At 45.1% G+C, this 25,473-nt stretch overlaps 1 protein-coding gene across 4 annotated transcripts in view; it reads right to left on the reverse strand.

Annotated features, from left to right (window-relative positions):
* Positions 1-619: 619 nt before the first annotated feature.
* The window catches only part of MAP7D2 (MAP7 domain containing 2), an 86,214-nt gene continuing 61,360 nt past the window's right edge, over positions 620-25,473 (reverse strand). For 2 of the 4 annotated variants that reach the window (XM_075263605.1, XM_075263604.1), the window contains 11 exons: positions 25,210-25,337; positions 24,699-24,826; positions 22,802-23,028; positions 21,696-21,828; positions 20,935-21,139; positions 20,641-20,745; positions 18,441-18,494; positions 17,683-17,752; positions 16,390-16,579; positions 15,042-15,310; positions 620-2,119 (listed from right to left, as the gene is read on the reverse strand). In XM_075263605.1, the coding sequence (XP_075119706.1) occupies positions 15,061-15,310; positions 16,390-16,579; positions 17,683-17,752; positions 18,441-18,494; positions 20,641-20,745; positions 20,935-21,139; positions 21,696-21,828; positions 22,802-23,028; positions 24,699-24,826; positions 25,210-25,337 (1,490 nt within the window). In that variant the 3' untranslated portion in view covers positions 620-2,119; positions 15,042-15,060. Of the gene's footprint in view, positions 2,120-15,041; positions 15,311-16,389; positions 16,580-17,682; positions 17,753-18,440; positions 18,495-20,640; positions 20,746-20,934; positions 21,140-21,695; positions 21,829-22,801; positions 23,029-24,698; positions 24,827-25,209; positions 25,362-25,473 lie in introns of all 4 variants that reach the window. The other 2 variants (XM_075263603.1, XM_075263602.1) reach the window with 1 other exon arrangement.

Raw genomic sequence — 25,473 nt, forward strand, 5'->3', positions numbered from 1 at the left:
CCCATAACTATCTTATTCAGGTATGCTCTAAGGTTTACATTGCTTTAGTTGTAACACCACCCACTTACCTAGAAGACGTCACTTTCTCATCATGTACTGTGGCTTTTAAAACAAATGGTAACTGAATATGTACAGCTTAATAACAATGAAGTCGTCCACATACAGAAACGTTACATTTACAATGTATGGCACTTCATCTTTATACAGATTACATTCTTCTTATTATTATCTCTATACACAAATTTGGGCAGTAACATAAGTACCTGTAATGTGCTGCGCAGTAGACCGGTTCTTACATAGTCCATTACAGTAGTGCTTTACCAGTCCGACCGTGCAGCCTTTATTTCTCACATCTCAGTATTTACAACTGATTAATAGTTAGAATCCAAAAGTAGTCACTGACAAAGTACGCTTCTTCATGGAGGTCGGGTACAGGACAGAAATGCCACCACCTCCACCAATTCCGACTCTCTGCCTCGTTCATAGGTGCCGCACCGCTGATTCCGGAGCGGTCAGGATTCGCACAGGTATGCTTTTCGCTGACAGATGGAAGGTTCCAGGAGCGGCACCTAGTGAAGGATGCAACGAGCTGGACTAGGCGGTGAAAGGTTCTCTAATGCTGAACAAAGTCAAAGGGCAACTTGCCGTCTCTATACGGTCATGTAGCTCATTTATCTGCATAGGATATACATTATTATAAATACATAAAAAAAACACAAAGCGTCAAAGGAAATTGTAAAATAAATTCATTTTGTTGAGTTGTCAAGCGCTTAAATCTAAAATTAAAAAAAAATAAAAATATGGAAATCCTTTCTGGATCACAGACTTGGCCATCATTTCATTGATTAATATAGAATAGAAATAACCCAGCCCTGCAGATAGATAGGTTAGGGTCACCTGAAGCAAGCAGTGTCTCCCCCTAGTGAATCGCTTCCTCCGTTATAGAGGGATTGCCGTTTATGATCCAAAGAGCATAGTCACAATAACAGCGATGCCTGGACAATGGGAGCACCAATTCATCATTCAGGTGACCCTAACCCTATCTGTGGGGCTGGGTTGATATGCTGGGTTCTGGCGACAGGCTCTATGCAACTGTCCATATTTCGGATGTAACAGGAGGTCCTACCAAACCGTACTTATACCATAGATCCAAATAGTGCTACAAGATGGGTTCAGTAGAGTTGGTGATGAAAGGAACTCTTATGGGGCAACTCTACGTCACAGTCAGACAGGCGTACTGTACCAATGTTTAACTGTCCATATCCTGTCCATAATGTAACAATATATAGATCTATGGTGTTTAGTAGCACCTCAGGTGGGTCCAGGTGTTACATCTTAAAGCTTGGTTATATTTGAGAAGAATTTGTCCTTACTTTACACTGACTATATCTTATATGATGCAGACCACAAGGTCTGGAGCTCCTCTTTAAGGGCCATACTGTCCCCAAAGACAAACTATCTGACAATGTTATGTTTATTATGACCATTACCAATTATTTTCCATCAGGATTCCACGTAATGTATAAAGTAAAAGTAACTATTATTGAAGACTGGCCTTAAACTTCCTGAACTTTAATCCCCCTCACTGGTTGGATAAGATGGCCGACGTCTGTCTCACATTAAGATGACATTATACATTATATCCCAACGTAATGTATGCATCTAGGATTTCTCATTTTTACACAGCTCAGTAGTGACAGGTTATGGATACGTTCCATATTTACGGCAAGCAGACACTTCCATTTTACCCAGTGTTCCCGGTTTCTGATTTGCTTTTGTAAAACATAAAAAAAATAAAAATAAAAAATGACACTTCCTGCAATAAAACGGCAAAGTACAGACAGACCAAAAACAGCAGAAAACCAATCTTACAGCAAGCGACCCACTCGGATACCAAGGGCAGCATTTCATGAACTTGGTGCCCCAGAGGTTTCCAAAAACTGTGCAGCTGCTGTAGCTTCCTTTTACCGACGCAGAACTTTTTCTAAACAGTATAGATGAAGAATTGCAGGAGATATTCAGCTCTGATAATAAAATCCAGGATTTGGCTCTTGTTGTTGGACTGCCAGCAGTGTTCGTTGGCCCAAAGCGCATTTCTTGCAGAGTTACTCTGCAGCATCTGTTTACAAAAAAAAAGAAAAAAAAAAAAAGTTAGAACACCTGAATACTGAGGTTAATAGAATAACAAGGTTTGGTGTATTTTTATACACGGAGTATACAAGGCTCCAGATTTGTGTATTGGGACGATTTACTTCCTGCCATGAACCATAAGTATTGTACAACAAGAGGCGTGAGGCCATGTTAGGAAACTTCACTGGTCAGACTCTGACTGCAGAGTTGTGCAGGATCAAATTTCCCAGGACTGCATTCAACCCCATACTATTATTCTGAATATCCAGAAGTGCCTATCCGTTCTAATACCAGATACAGAAAATTCCCCAATTAGTGTAAGGTACGTACCAAAAAACCCACAAAAACCAGCTAAAATAAGGTCACTAGAGATGAGCGAACACTAAAATGTTCGAGGTTCGAAATTCGATTCGAACAGCCGCTCAATGTTCGTGTGTTCGAACGGGTTTCGAACCCCATTATAGTCTATGGGGAACAGATACTCGTTAAGGGGGAAACCCAAATCCGTGTCTGGAGGGTCACCAAGTCCACTATGACACCCCAGGAAATGATGCCAACACCTCTGGAATGACACTGGGACAGCAGGGGAAGCATGTCTGGGGGCATCTAACACACCAAAGACCCTCTATTACCCCAACATCACTGCCTAACAACTACACACTTTCCACATTCAAAAAAACCTCTATCAAAGTGGGAAAATACCTGGAAACCTTCTTTACTCCCCAAATGGATGGACACAAACCCCAATTTAAGCTCAACAAACAGTAACAACCACCCCTTTAAATCACGTTCCCCATGACAACCACAAATGGAATAGGCAATGGGAATTCCAAAAGCCCTCACCCTTAACTGTCATTTTGAGTGTGTGTGTGTGTGTGTGTGTGTGTGTGTGTGTGTGTGTGTGTGATGTGGTAAGACCTTCCAAAATTCACTTTTCTAGCCCTTAACATGAGCCCTTCCAAACAAAGTTACATGACCTTAAGCTGAGCTACCAGCAGAGATTGAGGCCCTTGGCATGAGTAGAGCCTTGCACCAGCAGTGTTTTTGGCACTTAGGGTGAGTTGAGCCTTGTACCAGCGTGTGTCCCTTAACATCAGGCGGGCCCTAAGTTCTGCGCTTTGCACAAAAGTTCCACATTAACTAGGCTGAATGGTACAAAGATTAGTAGGCCCGAGAACCAGGAACAGGTCTTGCAATGGCTGTCGGATAACGCTTAAAGCACATTGTCCACCAGCCAGTCAGCCTCTACCTCCTCTTACCCAACAGTCTTGTCCTCCTTCCACCCAAAATTCCCAATCTTCTCAGAACAATAACCCCAACTGTCCCTGCTCCCCAGAGCTGTTCTCCCTTCCTTTGACTGTACCGCAACCTGCCCCTCCATTTCGCGATTCCACGGACCTAACAGACGAGTATCTGTGTCCAGATGCTCAAACACTAGAGTCTCCTCCATTCCATCTCCGGTCGATTTGGTGGCGGATGACCAGCAACCCACCCTCATCGACGACGATGAGACGCAGTTGCTGTCAGGGCAGCCAGTTGACATGCGCATTGTGCAGGAGGAGGAGGCGAGACAGGAGTTGGAAGAGGAGGTGGTGGACGACGAGGACACCGACCCCACCTGGACAAGGCAGATGTCAAGCTGGGAAAGTAGTGTGGATGTTGAGGCAGGTGCAGCACCAAAAAGGGTAGCTAGAGGCAGAGACATGTCCAGAGGCAGAGGTCAGCTGCTTTGCCGAAGCCAGGCCAGACCCGGAATGTCCGAAGATGTTCCCTTTTGTACCCAGCCCAGAAAAACTCCCCCATCGAGGGCACGTTTCTTGAAGGTGTAGAGTTTTTTCAAGGAATGCGCCGAGGACAGATATAGTGTCGTCTACACAATTTGCCTCTCGAAATCGAGTAGGGGCCCTGAGAAGAGCAACCTGTCCACCACTTCAATGCACCGTCATTTGGAATCCAAGCAATGGAATCAGTGGCAGGCAGCAACGGCAGGACAAACGTCGCCCGCCGTTCATGCCACTGCCTCTGCTCACAGTGCTGGCGATGCACTCCAGAGGACGAGCCAGGACATCACTTCATCTGCCTCCGCCACTTTGTTGACTTCTCCCTCATCCTCCCCTGTTTCTGTCTTATCTCCTTCTCCTGCACCATCAAAGGCACCATCAGGCGCTTCTTTACAACAACCCACCATCTCTCAGACATTGGAGCGCCGGCAGAAATACACTGCTAACCACCCACCCACGCAAGCCTAGAACGCCAACATCGCTAAACTGCTGGCCCAGGAGAGGTTGGCGTTCCGGCTTGTTGAAACTCCCGCCTTCCCGGACCTGATGGCAACTGTGGCACCTCACTATGCCGTCCCTAGCCGTCTCAACTTCTCCCGGTGTGGCGTCCCCGCCTTGCACCAGCACGTGTCACTCAACATCAGGTGGGCCCTTAGTTCCGCGCTTTGCTGCAAGGTCCACTTGACCACCGACACTTGGACAAGCGCCTGTGGTCAGGGATGCTGCAGTGCTTATCTTTAATGACAGGCAGGGTGAATGTGGTGGAGTCTGTTCCCCGGGTGCAAACTGGGGTGGCCTATCTCCTCTCCCAGGCCAAAATTCATGGCAGGAGTAGACTGAAACCCTACGACGCTGCAACCTCCACCACAGCTACTAGCGGCAAACGCTAAAACACTGGTGTGGGGAGACGTCAGCAGGCGGTGCTGAAGCTCATCAGCTTGGGGGACAGACAGCACAGTGCCTCCGAGGTCAGGGATGCCATCCTGGCTGAGATGGCATTTTTTTTTCCCTGCTACACCTGGGGCCTGGCATTTTTACGCCTGTGATAATGGCTGGAACCTGGTAGCGGCTCTGGAGCTTGCCAGCCTCCAACACGTTCCATGTTTGGCCCACGTCTAACCTAGTGGTGCAAAGTTTTTTAAAAACATACCCAAATGTACCGAAGCTACTGTTGAAAATGCGGCGCTTGTGCGCCCACTTTTGCAAGTGCACAGGAGTCGCTGCTAGCCTAAAAACACTCTAGCAAGGCCTACATCTGTCCAAACACAGGCTGTTGTCCGTCATTCACACACGCTGAAACCCTACAATACCATATCTTGAGCAGGGTGTGTGAGCTGCACAGACCTTTGATGGAGTTCCATCTACAAAACCCAAGGGTTCCTCAAAGTCAGCAACCAAAGTTTCTGCACCATGAGTTTCCAGGGGTGGCAGAGTTATGGCTAGGGGAAGAGGCATGGATAGGGATGATGTCTAGGGGCAAAAGCAGTGTGGATGTGGAGGCAAGCTAAGCAGGAAAAACTGGGGGTACAAGCTAAGGCATGGACTGGGGTGATGTCTAGGGGCAAAAGCAGTGTGGATGTGGAGGCAAGCTAAGCAGGAAAAACTGGGGATACAAGCTAAGGCATGGACTGGGGTGATGTCTAGGGGCAAAAGCAGTGTGGATGTGGAGGCAAGCTAAGCAGGAAAAACTGGGGGTACAAGCTAAGGCATGGACTGGGGTGATGTCTAGGGGCAAAAGCAGTGTGGATGTGGAGGCAAGCTAAGCAGGAAAAACTGGGGGTACAAGCTAAGGCATGGACTGGGGTGATGTCTAGGGGCAAAAGCAGTGTGGATGTGGAGGCAAGCTAAGCAGGAAAAACTGGGGGTACAAGCTAAGGCATGGACTGGGGTGATGTCTAGGGGCAAAAGCAGTGTGGATGTGGAGGCAAGCAAAGCAGGGAAAATGGTGGCTAGAGGCAAAGGGATGTCCATAGGCAGCAAGGGCAAAGATGCAAAACTCTCCCGTTTCAAGAATTTTCCTGACTTGTTTCCCCACAAAACATTCCTGGGAGGAGGGCTGAAACACCACCCTCCTCCTCCTCCGCTGTTAGATTTACCCCAGCTACGAGCTGAAAACGCTGCAACACTGGTGTGGGGAGACGTCAGCAGGCTGGGCTGAAGCTCATCAGCTTGGGAGACGGACAGCACACTGCCTCTGAGGTCAGGGATGCCATCCTGGATGAGATGGCAATTTGTTTATCCCCGCTGCCCCTGGGGCCAGGTTTTTTAGCTTGTTGGAGGGCTCTGGAGCTTGCCAGCCTCCAACACGTTCCATGCCTGGCCCACATGTTCAATGTAGTGGTGCAGTGATTTTTAAAAACATACCCCAAATTAGCTGAGCTAAGGGTGAAAGTGCGGCACTTGGACACCCACTTTCCCAAGTCTACAGTACCTGGAGCTAGCCGCAATACACTCCAGCAAGGCCTACATCTGCCTGAAGCACCTACTGTTGTGCGAGGTCACCACACGCTCTAACCCTAGATACCGTATGTTCAGCAGGGTGTGTGAGCAGCAGAGACCTTTGATGGAGTACCAGCTACAAAACCCAAGGGTTCCTCAGAGTCAGCTCCCTCACTTTCTGCACCATGAGTTTCCATGGGTGGCAGACTTATGGCTAGAGGCACAGGCATGGATAGGGGTGATGTGTAGGGGCAAAAGCAGTGTGGATGTGGAGGCAAGCTAAGCAGCAAAAACTGGGGGTACAAGCAGCCGGTGACATCATCACTGACAAGCACAGCTGTCTGTCAGCTGACAGGCTGACTTTCACCAAAATGAACAGACAATGGATAGACTCATCATATACATGTCAGTTACATGACAAATTTAGTGCAATTTGCAAGTCCAAGATGGTTTGGAGATCTGCGGAGAGGAATCTCACCACCTCTTGCGGGTGCCATCATTTGGAAGGCAAGCCCTGGGCTCAGTGGGTGAGAGCAAGCGCAGGATAATCGTCGTTTGGCCTGGCGGCCACTGCCTCTTCCACTGTTGACAGGGCTGGCGCTGCAGTCCAGACCAGGAGCCAGGACACCTCCACATCTGCCTCTGACACTTTGGGGAGTTCACCCTTATCCTCACCTTTTCCTGCCATTTCTCCTTTTGCCCGCGCCATCATGCGCCTCTTCCCAGCAACTCCCCATCTCCCAAGCCTTTCATTTCATGCTAAAGTACAGCGCAACCCACCCACATGCCCAAGGCTTCAACGGCCTCATCTCAAGAAATCTGGCCCAGGAGATGTTGGAATCCCGGCTGGGGGACACTCTGCCCTTTTTGGGCAGAGTGTCTACTGCGCCACCGCACTGTGCCGTCCACACCAGCACTTTCCCCCAAACATGAGGCGGTCCCTAAATTCAGCGCTTAGCCCTAAAGTTCCATGTGACCAGTTACGAATGGACAAGTGCATGCGGACAGGGACGCTACCTTTCAATTTGGGCACAGTGGTTGAATGTAGTTGAGGCGTGGACCGGGTCGCAAAATGTGGTGGCCTGACTTGTCTCCCCACACAACATTCCTGGGAGGAGGGCTGAAACACCACCCTCCTCCGCTGTTAAATTGACCCCAGCTACGAGCTGGAAACGCTGCAACACTGGTGTGGGGAGACGTCAGCGGGCCGTGCTGAAGCTCATCAGCTTGGGGGCCAGACAGCACACTGCCTACAAAGTGAGTCATGCCATCCTCGATGAGACGGCAATGTGGTTTTTGCCACTGCACCTGGGCCCAGGCATGTTGTCATGTGTGATAATGGCCATAACCTGGGATTGGCTCTGTAGCTTGGCAGCCTGCAACATATTCCATGCCTGGGCCACGTTTTTAACTCATTGCTGCTAATCTTTTGAAAAAGGTACCCCAATGTTCCTGAGCTACTGGTGAAAGTGTGGCGCTTGTGCGGATAGTTTTTAAAGTGTATAGTTGCCGCTGCTAGCCTCTATGCACTCCTACAACGCCTGTACCTGCTGGAACAACGGCTGTTGTGCGACGTCTCCACACTGCTGGCACTAAACATATCATGTGTTGAGCAGAGTGTGTGAGCAGCACAGACCTTTGATGTAGTTCCAACTCCAAAACCCTCGGGTTCGTCAAAGTCAACTCCCTCAGTTGCTCAACCATGAGTGGCCATGGGTGGCAGACTTATGTGAAATCCCATCCCATCCATTGCACTGGACACGAAACATTAGCATGCGCTCAGCACAACTTCGGATATGGCAGATGCGTTAAGCAGGGTGCAGGGTACAACACAGACCAGGCCCGAGCACAGGAACAGGTGTTAGAAATACTGCAGCATCTGCCATTTCCTTCCAATTTTGGGGTTTTGGACCCGCCACCGACTTGTCTGGACCTAAGTGGGGATCATGAGACACAGTTGCCATCAAGGCAAGCTGTGGTCATGTGCGGTTTGCAGTAAGGGGGCAGTGCGCAATTGGAAGAGGAGTTGGTGGATGACGAGGCCACCGACCCCACATGGACAGGGGTGATGTCTAGGGGCTAAAGCAGTGTAGATGTAGAGGGAAGCTAAATCAACAAAAAACCTGGGTAGAAGCAAAGGCATAAACTGGGGTGATGTTTAGGGGTGAAAGCAGAGTAGATGTGGAGGGAAGCTAAGCAGCAAAAACAGTGGGTAGAAGCAAAGGCATGCAAAACTCTACCCTGTTGGAAGACTTATTCCTAGGTCTGGAACACGTTAATGGCCCCCCTGGACAAATTACTGCCACTCAGGGGCCTAGTGTCACCAGGAGGGACAAGTATAGGCGCATGTTGTGGGAATACCTGGCCGACACCAGCTCTGTCCTCTCCGATCCCTCTGTGCTCTACAGCCTAAACTTATTTTCTCATCTTTTTTTCTGAACTGCACATCTCTTGCCTGCTTCCTTTGGGATCTTAGAAATGGTGGTCCACTTCCACAGATGGTAACTTCAATAGACAGTGTAACGGGAGTAGCTGAGGGATCGCTGTCTTAACCACTTTTTGGCACAAAATTAACTTCCAAAGCCAAATATGGTGCAAGTATATGATGCAAGGACACCTACACACCTATCTCTGACACATTGGGGAGTTCACCCTCATGCGCCCTTTTGGCCTGCACCATCATGCGCCTCTTCCCAGCCACTCCACATTTCCCAAGCTTTTCATTGCAGGCAGAAGTACAATACAACCCACCCCCATGCCCAAGCCTGTAACAGCCTCATCGATAAACTGCTGGCCCTGGAGATGTTGGTGTTTGTTTATGCTTCTGGAGACCCAGGCCTTCCGTCAGCAGATGGCAGCTGGGGCACCTCCCTATGCTGGGCCTAGCCGTTACTACTTCTCTTGGTGTGCTGTCTCTGCCTTGCGCCTGCATGTGTCCCATAACATCAGTCGGGCCCAGAGCTCTGCGCTTTGCTGCAAGGTCCACTTGACCACCGACACATGGACAAGCGCCTGTGGTCAGGGATGCTGCAGTGCTTATCTTTAATGACAGGCAGGGTGAATGTGGTGGAGTCTGTTCCCCGGGTGCAAACTGGGGTGGCCTATCTCCTCTCCCAGGCCAAAATTCATGGCAGGAGTAGACTGAAACCCTACGAAGCTGCAACCTCCACCCCAGCTACTAGCGGAAAACACTGTAACACTGGCATGGGGAGATGTCAGTAGGCCGTGCTGAAACTGATCAGCTTGGGGGACAGACAGCACAGTGCCTCCGAGGTCAGGGATGCCATCCTGGCTGAGATGGCATTTTTTTTTCCCTGCTACACCTGGGGCCTGGCATTTTTGCGCCTGTGATAATGGCTGGAACCTGGTAGCAGATCTGGAGCTTGCCAGACTCAAACACGGTCCACGCATGGCCCACGTTTTCCAACTTGTTGGTGCCATGTTTCTTTGAAACCTACACCATTGTGCCTGATATACAGGTCAAAGTGGGGCCATTTTCGTAAGTGAGAACTAGCCTCTGCTAGGCAGAAAACATTCAGAGCACACTCCTCTCATCTTCGCACCGTTGGCTGGCGGAGGAAGACGAGGGGGTTGGAGTGGCATCTGATGTCCCTATCCCACACGAGGCTAGAGGGTGCACTTCAGTGCATCCCATTGCTTCACCACAAATGGTGTGAAGGGGAGTGGAAAATGGAGGAAATGGAGAGTGACCCTTACAGTTGGGGCCAGCAAAGGCATGCCAAGTAACACACTGGCACACATGGCTGACTTCATCTTGGGTTGCTTTTCAACACATATTTCACATCATGAAGAACAAATAATACTGGATTTTTTCAAGCCTCGAACCCCGGTCTAGGTCTAATGTCTGTTCCTTTCTTATATTAGGGGAGAGGGAAAAAAAATTACTTCAGTGATACGTTTAGCGTACATAGACTGACTATTAATGTGTATCCCACTTAGTGTTGTTAGGGTTACACACCGTCACAACCTGGCTAAAGCTTCTATAGCTGTTAATAAAGTCAACATAACTTTACGGTATCCAAAAAGACAGCTGGTACCGACAGAGAGCAAGACAAATGTCACCCAAAGCTGTGAGCTCTGAACACCCACAGTGACTTTGGCGTCATCATCATTATAAGGGAGCGGGTGGTAATAAATAACTTGGCAGTGCCTAAAACCCAAAAAGCTTATACAACTATATTTACATTAAGATACACAAATGAAACTTTTCAGTAGCATGTCATGAGACAAGCTGATAAGCTCTTCCTTTGTGCAGTGCTATTTGAAAGTTAAACGCTGCCTTTATTTTAATTCTGGAGAAGGTGCAGACATTAGATTTAGAACATGTTGTCTTCATTGTCCAAATCCTCTATATAGGTAACGCGTTTTTCGGGCCGAGCTGTCTGGGAACGAGCTGGTGCAGCACTGACAACCTGGGTGAATATGGCAAGAGCCTGAGATGTAGGGTGAATGAATCCCCAAATTATTTGTGGAATTCCCAGTGAGACAATGGCACTGTATACCAGTATTAAAAATTGTGGGTGCACATAACCCCCATATATTCTTTGAATTCCCAGTGAGACAAAGGAACTGTATAGCAGTATTAAAAATTGTGGGTGCACGTAACCCCCATATATTCTTTGAATTCCCAGTCAGACAATGGCACTGTATAGCAGTATTAAAAATTGTGGGTGCACGTAACCCCCATATATTCTTTGAATTCCCAGTCAGACAATGGCACTGTATACCAGTATTAAAAATTGTGGGTGCACATAACCCCCATATATTCTTTGAATTCCCAGTCAGACAAAGGAACTGTATAGCAGTATTAAAAATTGTGGGTGCACATAACCCCCATATATTCTTTGAATTCCCAGTCAGACAATGGCACTGTATACCAGTATTAAAAATTGTGGGTGCACGTAACCCCCATATATTCTTTGAATTCCCAGTCAGACAATGGCACTATATACCAGTATTAAAAATTGTGGGTGCACATAACCCCCATATATTCTTTGAATTCCCAGTCAGACAATGGCACTGTATACCAGTATTAAAAATTGTGGGTGCACATAACCCCCATATATTCTTTGAATTCCCAGTGAGACAATGGAACTGTATAGCAGTAGCAAAAATTGTGGGTGCACGTCACCCCAATATATTCTTTGAATTCCCAGTCAGACAATGGCACTGTATACCAGTAGTAAAAATTGTGGGTGCACATAACCCCCATATATTCTTTGAATTCCCAGTCAGACAATGGCACTATATACCAGTAGTAAAAATTGTGGGTGCACATAACCCCAATATATTCTTTGAATTCCCAGTCAGACAATGGCACTGTATACCAGTATTAAAAATTGTGGGTGCACATAACCCCCATATATTCTTTGAATTCCCAGTCAGACAATGGCACTGTATACCAGTATTAAAAATTGTGGGTGCACATAACCCCCATATATTCTTTGAATTCCCAGTGAGACAAAGGAACTGTATAGCAGTATTAAAAATTGTGGGTGCACATAACCCCCATATATTCTTTGAATTCCCAGTCAGACAATGGCACTATATACCAGTAGTAAAAATTGTGGGTGCACATAACCCCAATATATTCTTTGAATTCCCAGTGAGACAAAGGAACTGTATAGCAGTATTAAAAATTGTGGGTGCACATAACCCCCATATATTCTTTGAATTCCCAGTCAGACAATGGCACTGTATACCAGTATTAAAAATTGTGGGTGCACATAACCCCCATATATTCTTTGAATTCCCAGTCAGACAATGGCACTGTATACCAGTATTAAAAATTGTGGGTGCACATAACCCCCATATATTCTTTGAATTCCCAGTGAGACAAAGGAACTGTATAGCAGTATTAAAAATTGTGGGTGCACATAACCCCCATATATTCTTTGAATTCCCAGTCAGACAATGGCACTATATACCAGTAGTAAAAATTGTGGGTGCACATAACCCCCATATATTCTTTGAATTCCCAGTGAGACAAAGGAACTGTATAGCAGTATTAAAAATTGTGGGTGCACATAACCCCCATATATTCTTTGAATTCCCAGTCAGACAATGGCACTATATACCAGTAGTAAAAATTGTGGGTGCACATAACCCCCATATATTCTTTGAATTCCCAGTCAGACAATGGCACTATATACCAGTAGTAAAAATTGTGGGTGCACATAACCCCCATATATTCTTTGAATTCCCAGTGAGACAAAGGAACTGTATAGCAGTATTAAAAATTGTGGGTGCACGTAACCCCCATATATTCTTTGAATTCCCAGTCAGACAATGGCACTGTATACCAGTATTAAAAATTGTGGGTGCACATAACCCCCATATATTCTTTGAATTCCCAGTGAGACAATGGCACTGTATAGCAGTAGCAAAAATTGTGGGTGCACGTCACCCCAATATATTCTTTGAATTCCCAGTCAGACAATGGCACTGTATACCAGTATTAAAAATTGTGGGTGCACATAACCCCCATATATTCTTTGAATTCCCAGTGAGACAATGGCACTGTATAGCAGTAGCAAAAATTGTGGGTGCACGTCACCCCAATATATTCTTTGAATTCCCAGTCAGACAATGGCACTATATACCAGTAGCAAAAATTGTGGGTGTATATAGCCCCAATTCTATTGCTAGGGGACTTGCAGGGTATTTCTGAGGTGAAGGTGGGGGGGCACACCATTGGAACGGGGATTTGGGGTGTATATATGGGGTATACGGGAATACACTGTCAGTGTGTTCCATTCAGGATCCTGGGAAAGCTGGGTTGCGGCGATTGAGCCCGTCAGTGCCACGTTACACTGACAAGCTTCTCCCTGGAATTGAAGTTATATGTAAGCCCAATATATTCTTTGAATTCCCAGTCAGACAATGGCACTGTATACCAGTAGCAAAAATAGTGGGTGTATATAGCCCCAATCCTATTGCTAGGGGACTTGCAGGGTATTTCTGGGGTGAAGGTGGGGGGGCACACCGTTGGAACGGGTATCGGGGGTATATATCGGGTATACGGGAATACACTGACAGTGTATTCCATTCAGGATCCTGGGAAAGCTGGGTTGCGGCGATTGAGCCCGTCAGTGCCACGTTACACTGACAAGCTTCTCCCTGGAATTTAGCTCTTATAAGAGCTGTTGGTTGTCTTCTCCTTCCTATCCTAGCCTGTCCCTGCCTACCCAGAATCTAAGCCCTAGCTAACTGGACGGAAACCTCCGTCCTCGGTGAATTGCAAGCTCAGAATGACGCGAAGCTGGGCGGCGCTGTTCTTTTAAATTAGAGGTCACATGTTTTCGGCAGCCAATGGGTTTTGCCTACTTTTTTCAACGTCACCGGTGTCGTAGTTCCTGTCCCACCTACCCTGTGCTGTTATTGGAGCAAAAAAGGCGCCAGGGAAGGTGGGAGGGGAATCGAGTAATGGCGCACTTTACCACGCGGTGTTCGATTCGATTCGAACATGCCGAACAGCCTAATATCCGATCGAACATGAGTTCGATAGAACACTGTTCGCTCATCTCTAAAGGTCACAAATCCTTACATAGTCTACATGTCCCCAATCATTGTACTTCAAGGGATACTCCCATCTTAATATAGGGATCACCAATGACTTTCCATGCCACCACTTTATGATTGGGACCCCTCCACCAATCCTGAGACTCAAGGCGGCAGAGTATAAGTCGGTGCTGTAGTCTCCTCTTAGCTTTTTAACTGCGTAGGGTCAGTCCCTGTCAAAGAAAATTGCCGCTAGCTCCATATACTTTCTAAGTTGTGCTGCAGCTCACCCGCACAACTTGTAATGAAAAGGCAGGGGGACTCAGGATTGGTGGGGGTCCTAAAGGAGGTTTCCTCCTGATCAAAGTGACTGAGCAGAAAATACTCTGCTATACTAATCTAATCCACCATTTGATATTCCTATAGTCTGGAAATGAATAGTTTTATAGTCAGGGCTGTGGAGTCAGAGTCCGGGACTTTTGAGTGGAGTCATAGTTGGGAAAAAGAAAAAAAAAAAATGACCAGACTCTGCTTCAAAATAAATTGTATTACGGTAAATTAATTGCATCCATATTTATTAGCTTTATCGTGAGGAGCTCACCTGGGTCGGTCTCCATCATGGCTGTCAGTCATTTACAATGTCGGCGTTGGGCTGTGGAAACTGTTTGGCCTACCAACTCCACAGCCCTGACTATAATCCAGAAATATCCTAGGCCTGTGAGATTAGGACAGATTTTGGATGCAAAATATCGGCACTTCTATTGCAGGCTATGTAGCATAGCCTGCAATAGAAGCAATGTAATGATAAGCCTTGGAGCCTTCACAAGGCTTCCGGCTGTCATAATAACGTGACGTCGGAGCTTACTCCGGGTGCCGGCGATCACCAAGACAATGGCGGCGCCCACGCGCCGCTGGGAAAATGGCGCCTCGGTCAGCTTTGACCGAGGTGCCGGAAGAGTTAATGCCTCCAATCGGTCCGGAGACTGATTGGAGACATTAGCGCCGGTTGTCTACTTTGTAAAGCAGTAGACACCCGGCGGCTATGGCGGCCGTCCAGCTTCAGGGCAGCCGCCATAGTTACACACTCGGCATGTGCCGTACTATTACGTCGGATGTCAAGAAAGGGTTAAGATACATGGACTACTCAAGAAAGTAAGATTTTTAGCTCACCCATATTACATTGTGCAAATCAGCAGATAGTATTCAGTTTAGGTTCTTGACTTGGACTGCTAAATCCATCAATAAGATTTCTATTACAGTCATCGATATGTATGCTTTCACTGGCTATCTTGGAGTACGTGGCTTGGCCAGTGAAGTCCAGCAGATCCTCTAAAGCTCTAGAATTATTAGTCCCGTTCTGATCCAATGACACACCGGGAACGTGGTCATTCAATGGTGAAAATTCTGGGATGGATATAAGTTCTTCCTTGGACGCAGGGCTGCGGATAGAAATAGAAGTTCTTTAATACTTACAGTATATGTTATACATTGGGATATTCAGGGTCAGTTCACACGGAGGAATTTGCAGCAGATTTGGGGGCAGATTTCACCCCTAAATCCAGAGCAGATGCCTCTCATAACCCACCTCCCATTGTTTTCAATGGAGGCAGATCCTACAGCAGGATGTGGAAAAATGAAGCATCCTGCTCAATACTGCGGCGGATTCTGCCCACGTTGTCTGTGGCCCGAGACTCCCACCTGACTAGCCCCATTTATCCAGGCCTAGTCAGGAACGGGATGCCGAATCAGCATCCCGTCACAGCTAGACCACTGCGGAAAATAAAGAGAATTCCTATTCATCTTCTGCCGTGTGAACAGACGCTTAGATAGAGGAATGGATTTTAGAGTAATGGTGCCCTCCAAATGCAACCACAAACAATGGGGCATATTTACCATGCCTTGTTTGTCACATTTCAGGGGTTATGAGAATAATGCCAGTCTACATAAATCTACCCCAATATCTTTATAGTTACACATAATGAGAGCCTTTCAGAGGCCAAGGCCCAAGACCCCACGTAGCGAGCCGTGGCCTAAAATCACTGCGGAAAAGACAGAGATGGAAACACTGAGTTTTTATCCGCATCATTTTTCACAGAAAGTCTGCAGACTTTTCCTCTGCAGACTTTCTACCACTATTATACCTATACGGAAGACGCCAGCGTTTCGGTAGATATAATTGACATGCTGCAATTTAAAGAAATGCGAGCGACAGGAAGAGATTTATAACTATATTAGGTTGCGTATGTGTGCAAGTATAAAAGCGGGTGGGATACAGTAAGTGGTTGTGTCTGATAACGTAGGCTAAGAAATGAAGACGTAGTTTTGGTGGTGTGGCTTACAAAGTGATTCCTGTATTTATTGGTGCGTCAGAGGCTTAGAAAGAGATACCGAGGTTGCGTGGTGCAGACGTGTGAGGTAAGAGAGATGTACATGTTGGGTGTTGTGCAACATCCATCTTGAATTAGACTGTTCAGTACAGCGCTCATTTCATTGGCACGAGACTTTAGGTTTATTATACCTCACATCCATTGACTGAACTTCATCAGTGGAGTCATCCAAGCTGTTACATTTCCCTTCAAGGACATCCAGATGGATGGTGCCCACATTCGTCTTCAAGCCACTTGGGAACAGTTCCTGAGGCTTGGCTTCAATGATTGTAACAACTGGTCCTTTATTTTCCACATGTTCGGAAAATCCATTGAGTTGACCTAATAAGTCATTACATAGAGAAATACGAGGTTAAATAAAGAACTCCTTTCTTCAATCTTTAACTCACGTTCAGCTCAAAGGCAGGTGCTAAGAAACTACCACCATAACGGATGACTAAAGTGCCCCTCCCCCTTGGCGCTGCTATGTTCCTTCTCCGCGCCAACACCCGGACCAAGCGCCGGGGCCGGCGTCACGTTGCTATGGCAGCCGGGAGCCTTGCGCAGGGTCCCCGGCCTGACGGTCTTTCACTCCTACTGCAGCCTATTCTACGTAGCCTGCAATTGAAGCGCTGGTTTAGCATAGCGTGTGTTTTAAGGCACTTTTTTGTTATGTGGCATCTTCTGTACAATAAAGCTTTATTGCATAGGTGCTGGCAGAAGCGGCGGAATGGAGAATCAGTGTATTTGAGTGACTGGCATTCCATTCTCTATGGCGTTGCCCCATAGAAGTAAATGAAGCACCAGCTATAGCGGCAATAGAAATCAGTAATTGTCCTGCACACAAGTGTAACGGGCAGCAGGGAAAATGACCAATTCCTGCTACCACTGTAGTAGTATATTAATAATACAGGGCAGTAGTCAGGGGGGAAGAGCATTTCTCGCGGTCGCTGTGATTATGGTGGCAAGGGACCAGACAGCTGATCAGTGTTCCCATTCACATTCCCTGGCCAGCTCAACTATCCTCTCCCTGCCGTGCCCAAATCTCACACATCCATCTGGGGCTGGGAGTGAGGGATAGGGGTGCAGGCGCACACACAGCTCTCCGATTGGGAAAAGCCCTTCATCAGCACTTCTCCCCATCAATGGGGTCTGGTACTGTTGGACTCCACTTACTTCCGACTCAAGGTTGTGTCTTGCAGTCATGGTAATTATTATAGAGGCGTCTTATGAGTTTTCTTCGTAAGAATAAATATTAGACACTGTTCACACCTTGACTTACTATCGTGTTATTATACAATCTGCTGGGATGGGCAGTGTCCTATTTTTTTTTAGGACACTTTCTGAAGCTCTAAATGCTATTGTGAACAGAGCTTCACACACTAAACTGAGGCCGCCTCCACTTTCACGGAGCACAAATAATAAGATTTCAACACACTTCTTACCTTTATCTTCATCTTCTTCTATATTTTCACTTTTTAAAGGCAGCTCGACATCTGTTTTAGTCTCTTCCTTCTGTGAATATATAGCAAGACATGCATTAGAATGAGGTGTAAGCAAAGCTACGTCATCACCTCGCAATAAGGATTGAGGGCAGGGACCCAAAATGTGTGCAGGACCTGCTCTTACGTGGTCACATGACCACATCTGTTCAGGTCCTTAAGCCGAGTGAATGAAAAAAAAAAAAAGTTTCCAAAAGAACAGTGAGACAAATAAACATTAACCATTTATTGTTAGGTAATTCGCATGATGGGACTTTAGCCGTATGTGCTATATACACATTCCATGTCGGGTAAGGTTACTGTCACATTAGTGTAGATATATGAATGCTGCGAGTAATAAGTACAGAAAAGATCATTTCTAATTGGCAGGAACGGGACGATTCCATAACTAACAATGTATAGATAATGCAATATTCCGTATACGACTGTCATGACACCCGTTCTACATCAGCCTCCGCTTCTTGCGTCTTCCCTCAACCTGTTCAGCGTTCCTTCTGAAGACTGCATATAATCTTCCTTTTATCCAATGCAATCTTCTACTGCTGGCAATTTTAAGCAACAATAAGAGTCTATTTTAACCATTTTTTTTTTCAGAATGATTTTTGCAATGATCAGATCGTGACAGTGATTCCGCCATACCTGGGTAAGCACAAGCTGCCATTACACTGCACTGCTTCAGATGAGTAATAAGAGACACCTACCTTGGGCTCAATGATCTCACTCTTCCTTGTTCTCTTCATGATTTCATCAATCCTCTAGGGACAGAACATGGAAAACCTATTACTGTATATACACAGTATTCATTTTTTAGTTATATTATGTAGCTTAAACCTTCAGAGCGGAACCAGTTTTAATGTTTGTGTTGCTGTCTTTCCCTCCCTGCATTAGGGAGGGCCACAAACAATACCCTACAATTGTGCCATTTTCTTATAGGTTTCAAGTTTAGGACAATCACTGTGACGTGAAACTTATCCCTAGGATCATATCGACCCTTAGAATATACAAAATTTATACCGACATTTTGTCCTTCAATACCATTAAAACGCTGAACATCAGAAATTTCTTTGTGTCACCCTATTGTGACAATCGTAGCTTTCTTGTATATTTTAGTGTACAGAGCTGTGCAAGGAGTTTTTTTTTTTTTTTTTGTAGTTATTGATACTTTGAGGAACATCCAGTTTCTTGATCATTTTTTATTACAATTTTTTTTAAAATGACACAAAGTAGTGAAATCTGGCAATTCAATATTATCTGCTACACCATTCACCGTATGGGATAAAATATATATATATTTTTTTTAGTTCAGGGATACCAAATGCGTTTATATTTATATTTACATGTAATCTAGGGAAAGGAAGGGGTGAATTGAATTTTTATAATTTATACAATATCTTTAAAACTTAAAAATAAATATATATATTTTTAGACGAACCCGAAAGGAGTCTCATCACTCATGAAATACTAATGTATGGCAGTATATTGTAAAATTCCTTCATTTCTGTTACATTTGGAACCCGCCATGTACCAAGGGGCTCAGCTTCTGAAACTACTCCATACTGCCCATCTGTATTTTTTTTTTTTTTTTTTTTTTATTTCTTTTAACCTTTCAAAGCATTCTACATTTTTTCCTTTTAAAGACCTTTAAAGAAATTTAAAGGTCTGAAATGGGTCTTTAATGGGTTAAACAGTATACAGCAAGATAAAAAAAAAAAAACAAACTCCCTCTAGTGGTGGGAGAAGGTTATTATTGAAAACTGCAAGGAATTTGGTGTCGCCAGAAAAACCTAGCTCTGACCACTATGGTAATATATTAAAGGGCTTTTCTGACAGTTCCATTCCCACCTGTTCTAAAAGTTAGGTATAAACACACACACACACACACACACACACACACACACACACACACACACACACACACACACACACACACACACACACAAACAGAACATTCTTTTAAGCAAACGTAAAAGTCAGAAATGTCATTTAAAAGGGTTATTGGGGATATGACGAAATTTGATACTGATGACTATGTCATAAGTGTCAGATTGGTCCGGGTCTGGCACCCATACTGACTAGCAGATGTGGCTGCCAGAAGCCATATACTAAGTATACAGATGAATGTTGGTCTGCTCCTATTTCAGTGAATAAAGAATAGGGTTGCAGTTCCAGGCGCAAACCACCACACTGTACAGACATGAAGATCCATACAGGGTACAGCGCTCCCTGCACAGTTAGTGGTGGCACCGGGGAACTGCAACCCCACTCTCACACACTTTAAGTAATTGATTTGGGATTCAGGAGTCAGGCTCCGACCAATTTGATACTGATATTCTGTGGACAGGTCATCGGTATCAAATATCTTCGTATCCTGGACAACCCCTCTAACTGGTTAACCAGGTTTGAAAAGCCCAATGACATCATCTGATCAGTGCGGTCATCCTGAGCACTTTGGAGTTTTGTTTGTCCAAATCCATTCAGCTATTGCAAAGATATAAGCACCTTTAGTGTTGCTGCAAATTATGGTATACTAGACAAGTTGGTGGTAACACTGTGGATTCTCTGTGTTGTGGGTCATGCTGTGTTACCGCCCACTTTGTTAGTTTACCTTTGGAACAGCTTAACAGTTGGTCAAACAAAACCCCAAAATGCTCAGGGTGACTGCCAGTTGATGTAGGTCAGGGGTAGGGAACCTTCGGCTCTCCAGCTGCTGTGAAACTACAACTCCCAACATGCTTCTTTCGCTTCCATGGGAGTTCCAAGAACAGCAGAGCAATTATGCATGCTGGGCGTTGTAGTTTTAAAACAGCTGGAGAGCCGTACGTTCCCTACCCCTGATGCAGGTTATTGGGCTTATCAGACCTGGTGACTGGTTCGCTTTCATCCACTACCTGTATAACATACCTTTTTTCTCTCCAGGCGCTCCTGTTCAATCTGCTGTATGATCTGTTCTCTCTCTATTCTCAAGGCTTCTGCTGCTTCTTTTGCCTTTAGTTCAGCCTCTTCTTTCTGAAAAATTCATAATGTGGTGCATTAATGATATAAGGAAAAATTTGCATATAAGAATGTAATGGATTTAATATCCCAGTATAGCTGTGAGTGGCACCCTTACCACCTTGTTAGGGGGTGTATATGTGGTCATCTTTGACACGCTTACGGCCTTGTTACGGGCTATATATATAGCAGTTTCTTGCTCACCTGTTTTTCTAAGTAGGCCTGCAATTGTTTTTCTTGTGCTTCCTTACGAAGACGTTCCTCCTCGGCTCTGGTTTTTGCCTCTTCTTCAGATTTCCTCCTGGCTTCCTCCTCCTCTTGTTTTTTTCTCTCAGCCAAAAGTCGGGCTTCCTCTTCTAAACGAAGCCTCTCTTCTTCAGCCTTCCTTTTTTCCTCCTCCATTTTTATCCTGTATGCAAGCATTAAATGTGGGTCAGATTTTTTAAATTTTTTTGTAAATAGAGTTGTTTAACCACTTCATGACCTGGCCATTTTCCCTGGTTCATGACTGGACACAATGATTTTTCTGGTACAAGTACTTTTGAAGGCTATTACATTGGGATTTAATTTTTTATCATTCTTGTATGTTTTTTCTTTTTTAATATGCAATTAAAAAGGGGAAGTCAGCAAATAGTTAATTCTAGCACTTCTGAAAAACATACTGAGGACGAACTTAAGAAAAACAAAACAAAACAGGTAAAAGATGTAGCAGAATTAAATCAACAAAAAGTTCCATGTGGATGATCACATAGTAATGCCAGAAGAGATCAAGGCTCTCAGGAGCTCCCAGTGAGACAGTGAATTTTTAGGGGCCACAAGTTGTAGGGAAAAGGGGATGGCAAAGGAGGGGAGAGTTTTAAAGAGAAGGAACGTGCAGTCGCAGGTTAGGACCAGCCAGCCTCAGAAACAGAGTGAACAAAAATATACAAGCAATATAATAAGCTCATGAGTTACTACTCACGTACCTCTCTAGTTCCTCACGTTCACGTCTCTCCTGTTCTTCCTGCTCCTTCTGAAGACGAGCCTGGCGTCTTTTCTCAGCTAGGATTTTTATTGCCTCATCCACGTCAGTTGTACCTGCTGTCATCTTGCTGAGGCCTAAGACAAGAAGACAATGTCCTCAGTAATGGTCGGAGTCAGAATGTAGACAATTTACAACCCCTTTAACTATTCCAATAGATTAGAAGAGTGCATGCAGAAGACGGAAACCTGTCATGCCGAGTCCAGCCGTGAGCGCCGGTGAGCGTTTTATGCTCTCCGCGGTGAAACCGTTTTTTTTTTTTTTTTTTTACAGAGTACAGAGTACCGCATGGCCGACTCAGCGTCCGGTTTAAAAAAAACCAAACAAACAAAAAAAAAAAAAAAACGGTTTTGCCGCGGAGAGCATAAAACACTCATCGGCGATCACGGCCAGACACTTTTCAAACCCATTCAAATGAATGGGTTTGGAGAGATGCCGGCAGGTTTCCGTCTCCTGCTCTGTTTTGTGCAGGAAACGGAAACCTGCAGAATGGACTCCCGGGCGCAGATGTGAACGAGCCCTGATAGGCGCCTGTGCACACCTGCCCTTCACTTCAGCAGTTACATAATGAATGGAAGTGAAGACATTAAAAACAAATCATATGTATTCCACATATGAAAGAACCATATTTACTACAGGAATTTTTTATTTTTTTTAATGTAGAATGTGAGCCCCATATAGGGATCACAATGTACACTTATTTATTTTTCCTATTAGTAAGTCTTTGTAGAATGGGAGGAAATCCACACAAACACAGGGAGAACATAAAAACTCCTTGCAGATGTTGTTCCTGGCAGGATTCAAACCCAGGACTCCAGTGCTGCAGCGCTAACCACTGAGCCACTGTGTTGCCCCCTACAGGAAACAAAAACTTCCGATATTAAAGCATTCACACTAAAGAAGTTACTTTTGGTGGGACTTTTTATTATACTACGTATGGGTTGGGACCCTTACCCACCTCTCATCTAACCACATCCATTATACCTACTATATTGTAATTTCCCTACAGGAAACAAGTTATATCTTGACTGCAGTTTCTTGAACACTAACTTTCATTTGCCTCTTTCTTCTCTCCCGGGGAAGTGGTTTTGTCAGGTTTGGCAGGTTCAGTTTTCGCCTCCACTGGATGTTCTTCTGTTTTTGGGGTTGTTTGATGTTTCTCCGCCTTCTTTTTCAGTGTATCCTGGCTGGGATTTGGACTAGATTTATGCTTGACAGGGGACGCTGGGTATTGCTTGTTCCGAGCTGGGGACTGTGAGTAAGATTTGGAAAGTGATCTGAAAGCGAAAAGAAACCAAGTAAGACTGAAGTTAGTAAATGGGTGGAATACGGCGTACACATGATAACGGAGTTACAATGGGGAAATTTATTTAGACTGGCAAACTTTATGCCGGTCTTAGTTCATTCCCTGCCAGGCGCACGGCTCGATAGAATTAGTAAGGTCTCTTAGTAATTCTAGTGCCTGGTCACAGGTCAAGGACTGGAGTAGATTTGTGGTATAACTCATGCCAGTTTTCTGTCCCTGCCTCAATCCATCTAGATTCCCACCCTGCTCACTTCCTAAAAAAACCCCATTGACAATAGGGTGCAGAGATGCGCCCCAATGCACCAACTTGTGGGCAAAACTTTCCAGCCGCATCATTAAATGCTGGCCATTATATTGAAAAAACACACAAAGAATTACAAAGCAGTGTTGAATGATAATGTCAAGTGGGTGCAACCTAAACAGACCTCCACTACACACATTCTCCAATATAAGAGGCAGCAGGAGTTCCCTAGTAATAAACTGGGGGGGGTGGGGGGTGGGGAGTCTTAAAAATGAATGGTCCATGATTTGGAGCAAGCCATGGTGGGACAAAGGGAGGTTTAAAATAAATATAAAAAATTGTCCATCATTGGCGCCCTTTCTATCTTATGCCGTGGCAGCATTGCTGGAAGTCCTGGGATATTAAAGCAAATTGCTGGAGTCTGTATGCAGCCTCTCCATTGTGAAACAGTTTTCTTTGCATGAACACTAAGTCGGACATGTAGGGCTTTGTGTCTGTGCAAAAAACAAAAAACAGTTTCACAGCGGAAAGGCTGCATAAGGACACCAGCAGTTTGATGAATTAATGGGTTTTTAAACTGACCGTATGCAAGTTGTCCCTAGGCTGTTTTTCCTGCAATTTCGGCAGAATCACGTCGGGTGGACAACGACGCAAGTGTGAACGTCCCCGAGCCATGCGAGTGATGTCACGGGCCCCTCTCCATAATAATCTCAGTTGTCACTCGTGGCTCAGGACTTCCAGCAATGCTTCCCTGGCTAAAGATAGAAAGGGCAATGGCGGCAGATAACAGAGCACCATGGAGAGTATTTCTTTTTCTATTCTTCACACCAGCAATTGAATTCCATTTTGGGATTCTGTCCCCAAAACGACTTGAAAAATGTAGAGAGAAACGTCCTGCAAGCACTGGGTGGAAACCCAGTGGACCTCATTATAGTCTATGGGATCCACAGGTAACCGCTTTGTAAGCGGATTGGGTTTCCATTTTTTTTTTTTGCGGATCTGATGAGGAAAAAGCATAGTGCAAGTGTGAAGCTAGATTTAGATCTCCTCACTGTGCTTTCTTTGTTCTCCTTCTTGGAATCCTAATAAAGGTGAAGGTAGTGTCCGCAGTCAAAGACGGGGTAGAAACACACCCTACAGACAAGGGAAATCATAATGCATAGTGCCAGTTTTTCTTAATATATTTTCAGAGGAAATATACTAACAAAGGAATAGCTGTAAGGCAACGTTGTAATAAAGATGCAGATACTCTGATGTAGAAGATTCTGCAATGGTTCTGCTGACTGGTCATTCTGAATTACAATGCTTGGAGCCAAGTCTTATTAATTTGTAATATAACGAAGTAGAACAGCACAGATGAGTTTGTGGCAATAACAAATACACTGTATTCTTATTCATACTTAGGTGTTGCAGGAGAAGATGATCTCTTGGACAATGTTGCAGGAGACTCAGACCTTCGAACTGGGGTCCCCAGGGCACAGGCTAGCACAGGGGTTGATGACCGTTTTTCTTTCTTTAATTTTTCTGGCTAAAATATTAACAAAAAAATCGAGCGTATAAGAGCAGTAAGACTAAAGATATTGTACAGGACCCAAATACAATGGAGGGATACAAATAAACACACTATGAGGTTACAGTGTACCTGAGCATAGGTCAATTTCTAAATCCCAAGAAGCCCTTTCAGTTTACTAGAAGAGGTTTTAGATTCCACCATAATGTATTGCTAGAAGTTTATATAGGCTGAACATTGTAATGCCAAGGAAATCTTTACATTTCAGGAGACACAAGAAATATTATCCTTGCAATAATCTCCTCCCTTAAAAAAAATTAAATAAAGGACTGGATAGTTTCCCTAAGTCTTGACATGGGTATTTGAGGACACCCAACATGCAGGTTAGTGGTTAGACCTACTTGTTTGGAGTCTGGGGACGTAGGGGTTTTGTTTCCTTCTGTTCCACCAGGGGACGTCACCGTCTTCTTTCTGTCGGCGCTCCGAGCAGGTGAAGATTTGAAAGGAGATTTAAGAGGGCTAGCAGGGGCTACACGAGGACACACATGGAAGACTAAAGAGTTATAGTATAAAGGCAAGAAATAAAGGAACATGCAGGAAGAAGTTCACAGAGGAAGAAAGAAAAAAGGGAAATGCATAAATACATAAAATGCAAATACATGTTA

The sequence above is a fragment of the Leptodactylus fuscus genome, chromosome 2, assembly GCF_031893055.1.
Source record: "Leptodactylus fuscus isolate aLepFus1 chromosome 2, aLepFus1.hap2, whole genome shotgun sequence".
In the NCBI taxonomy this organism is placed as follows: Eukaryota; Metazoa; Chordata; class Amphibia; order Anura; family Leptodactylidae; genus Leptodactylus; species Leptodactylus fuscus.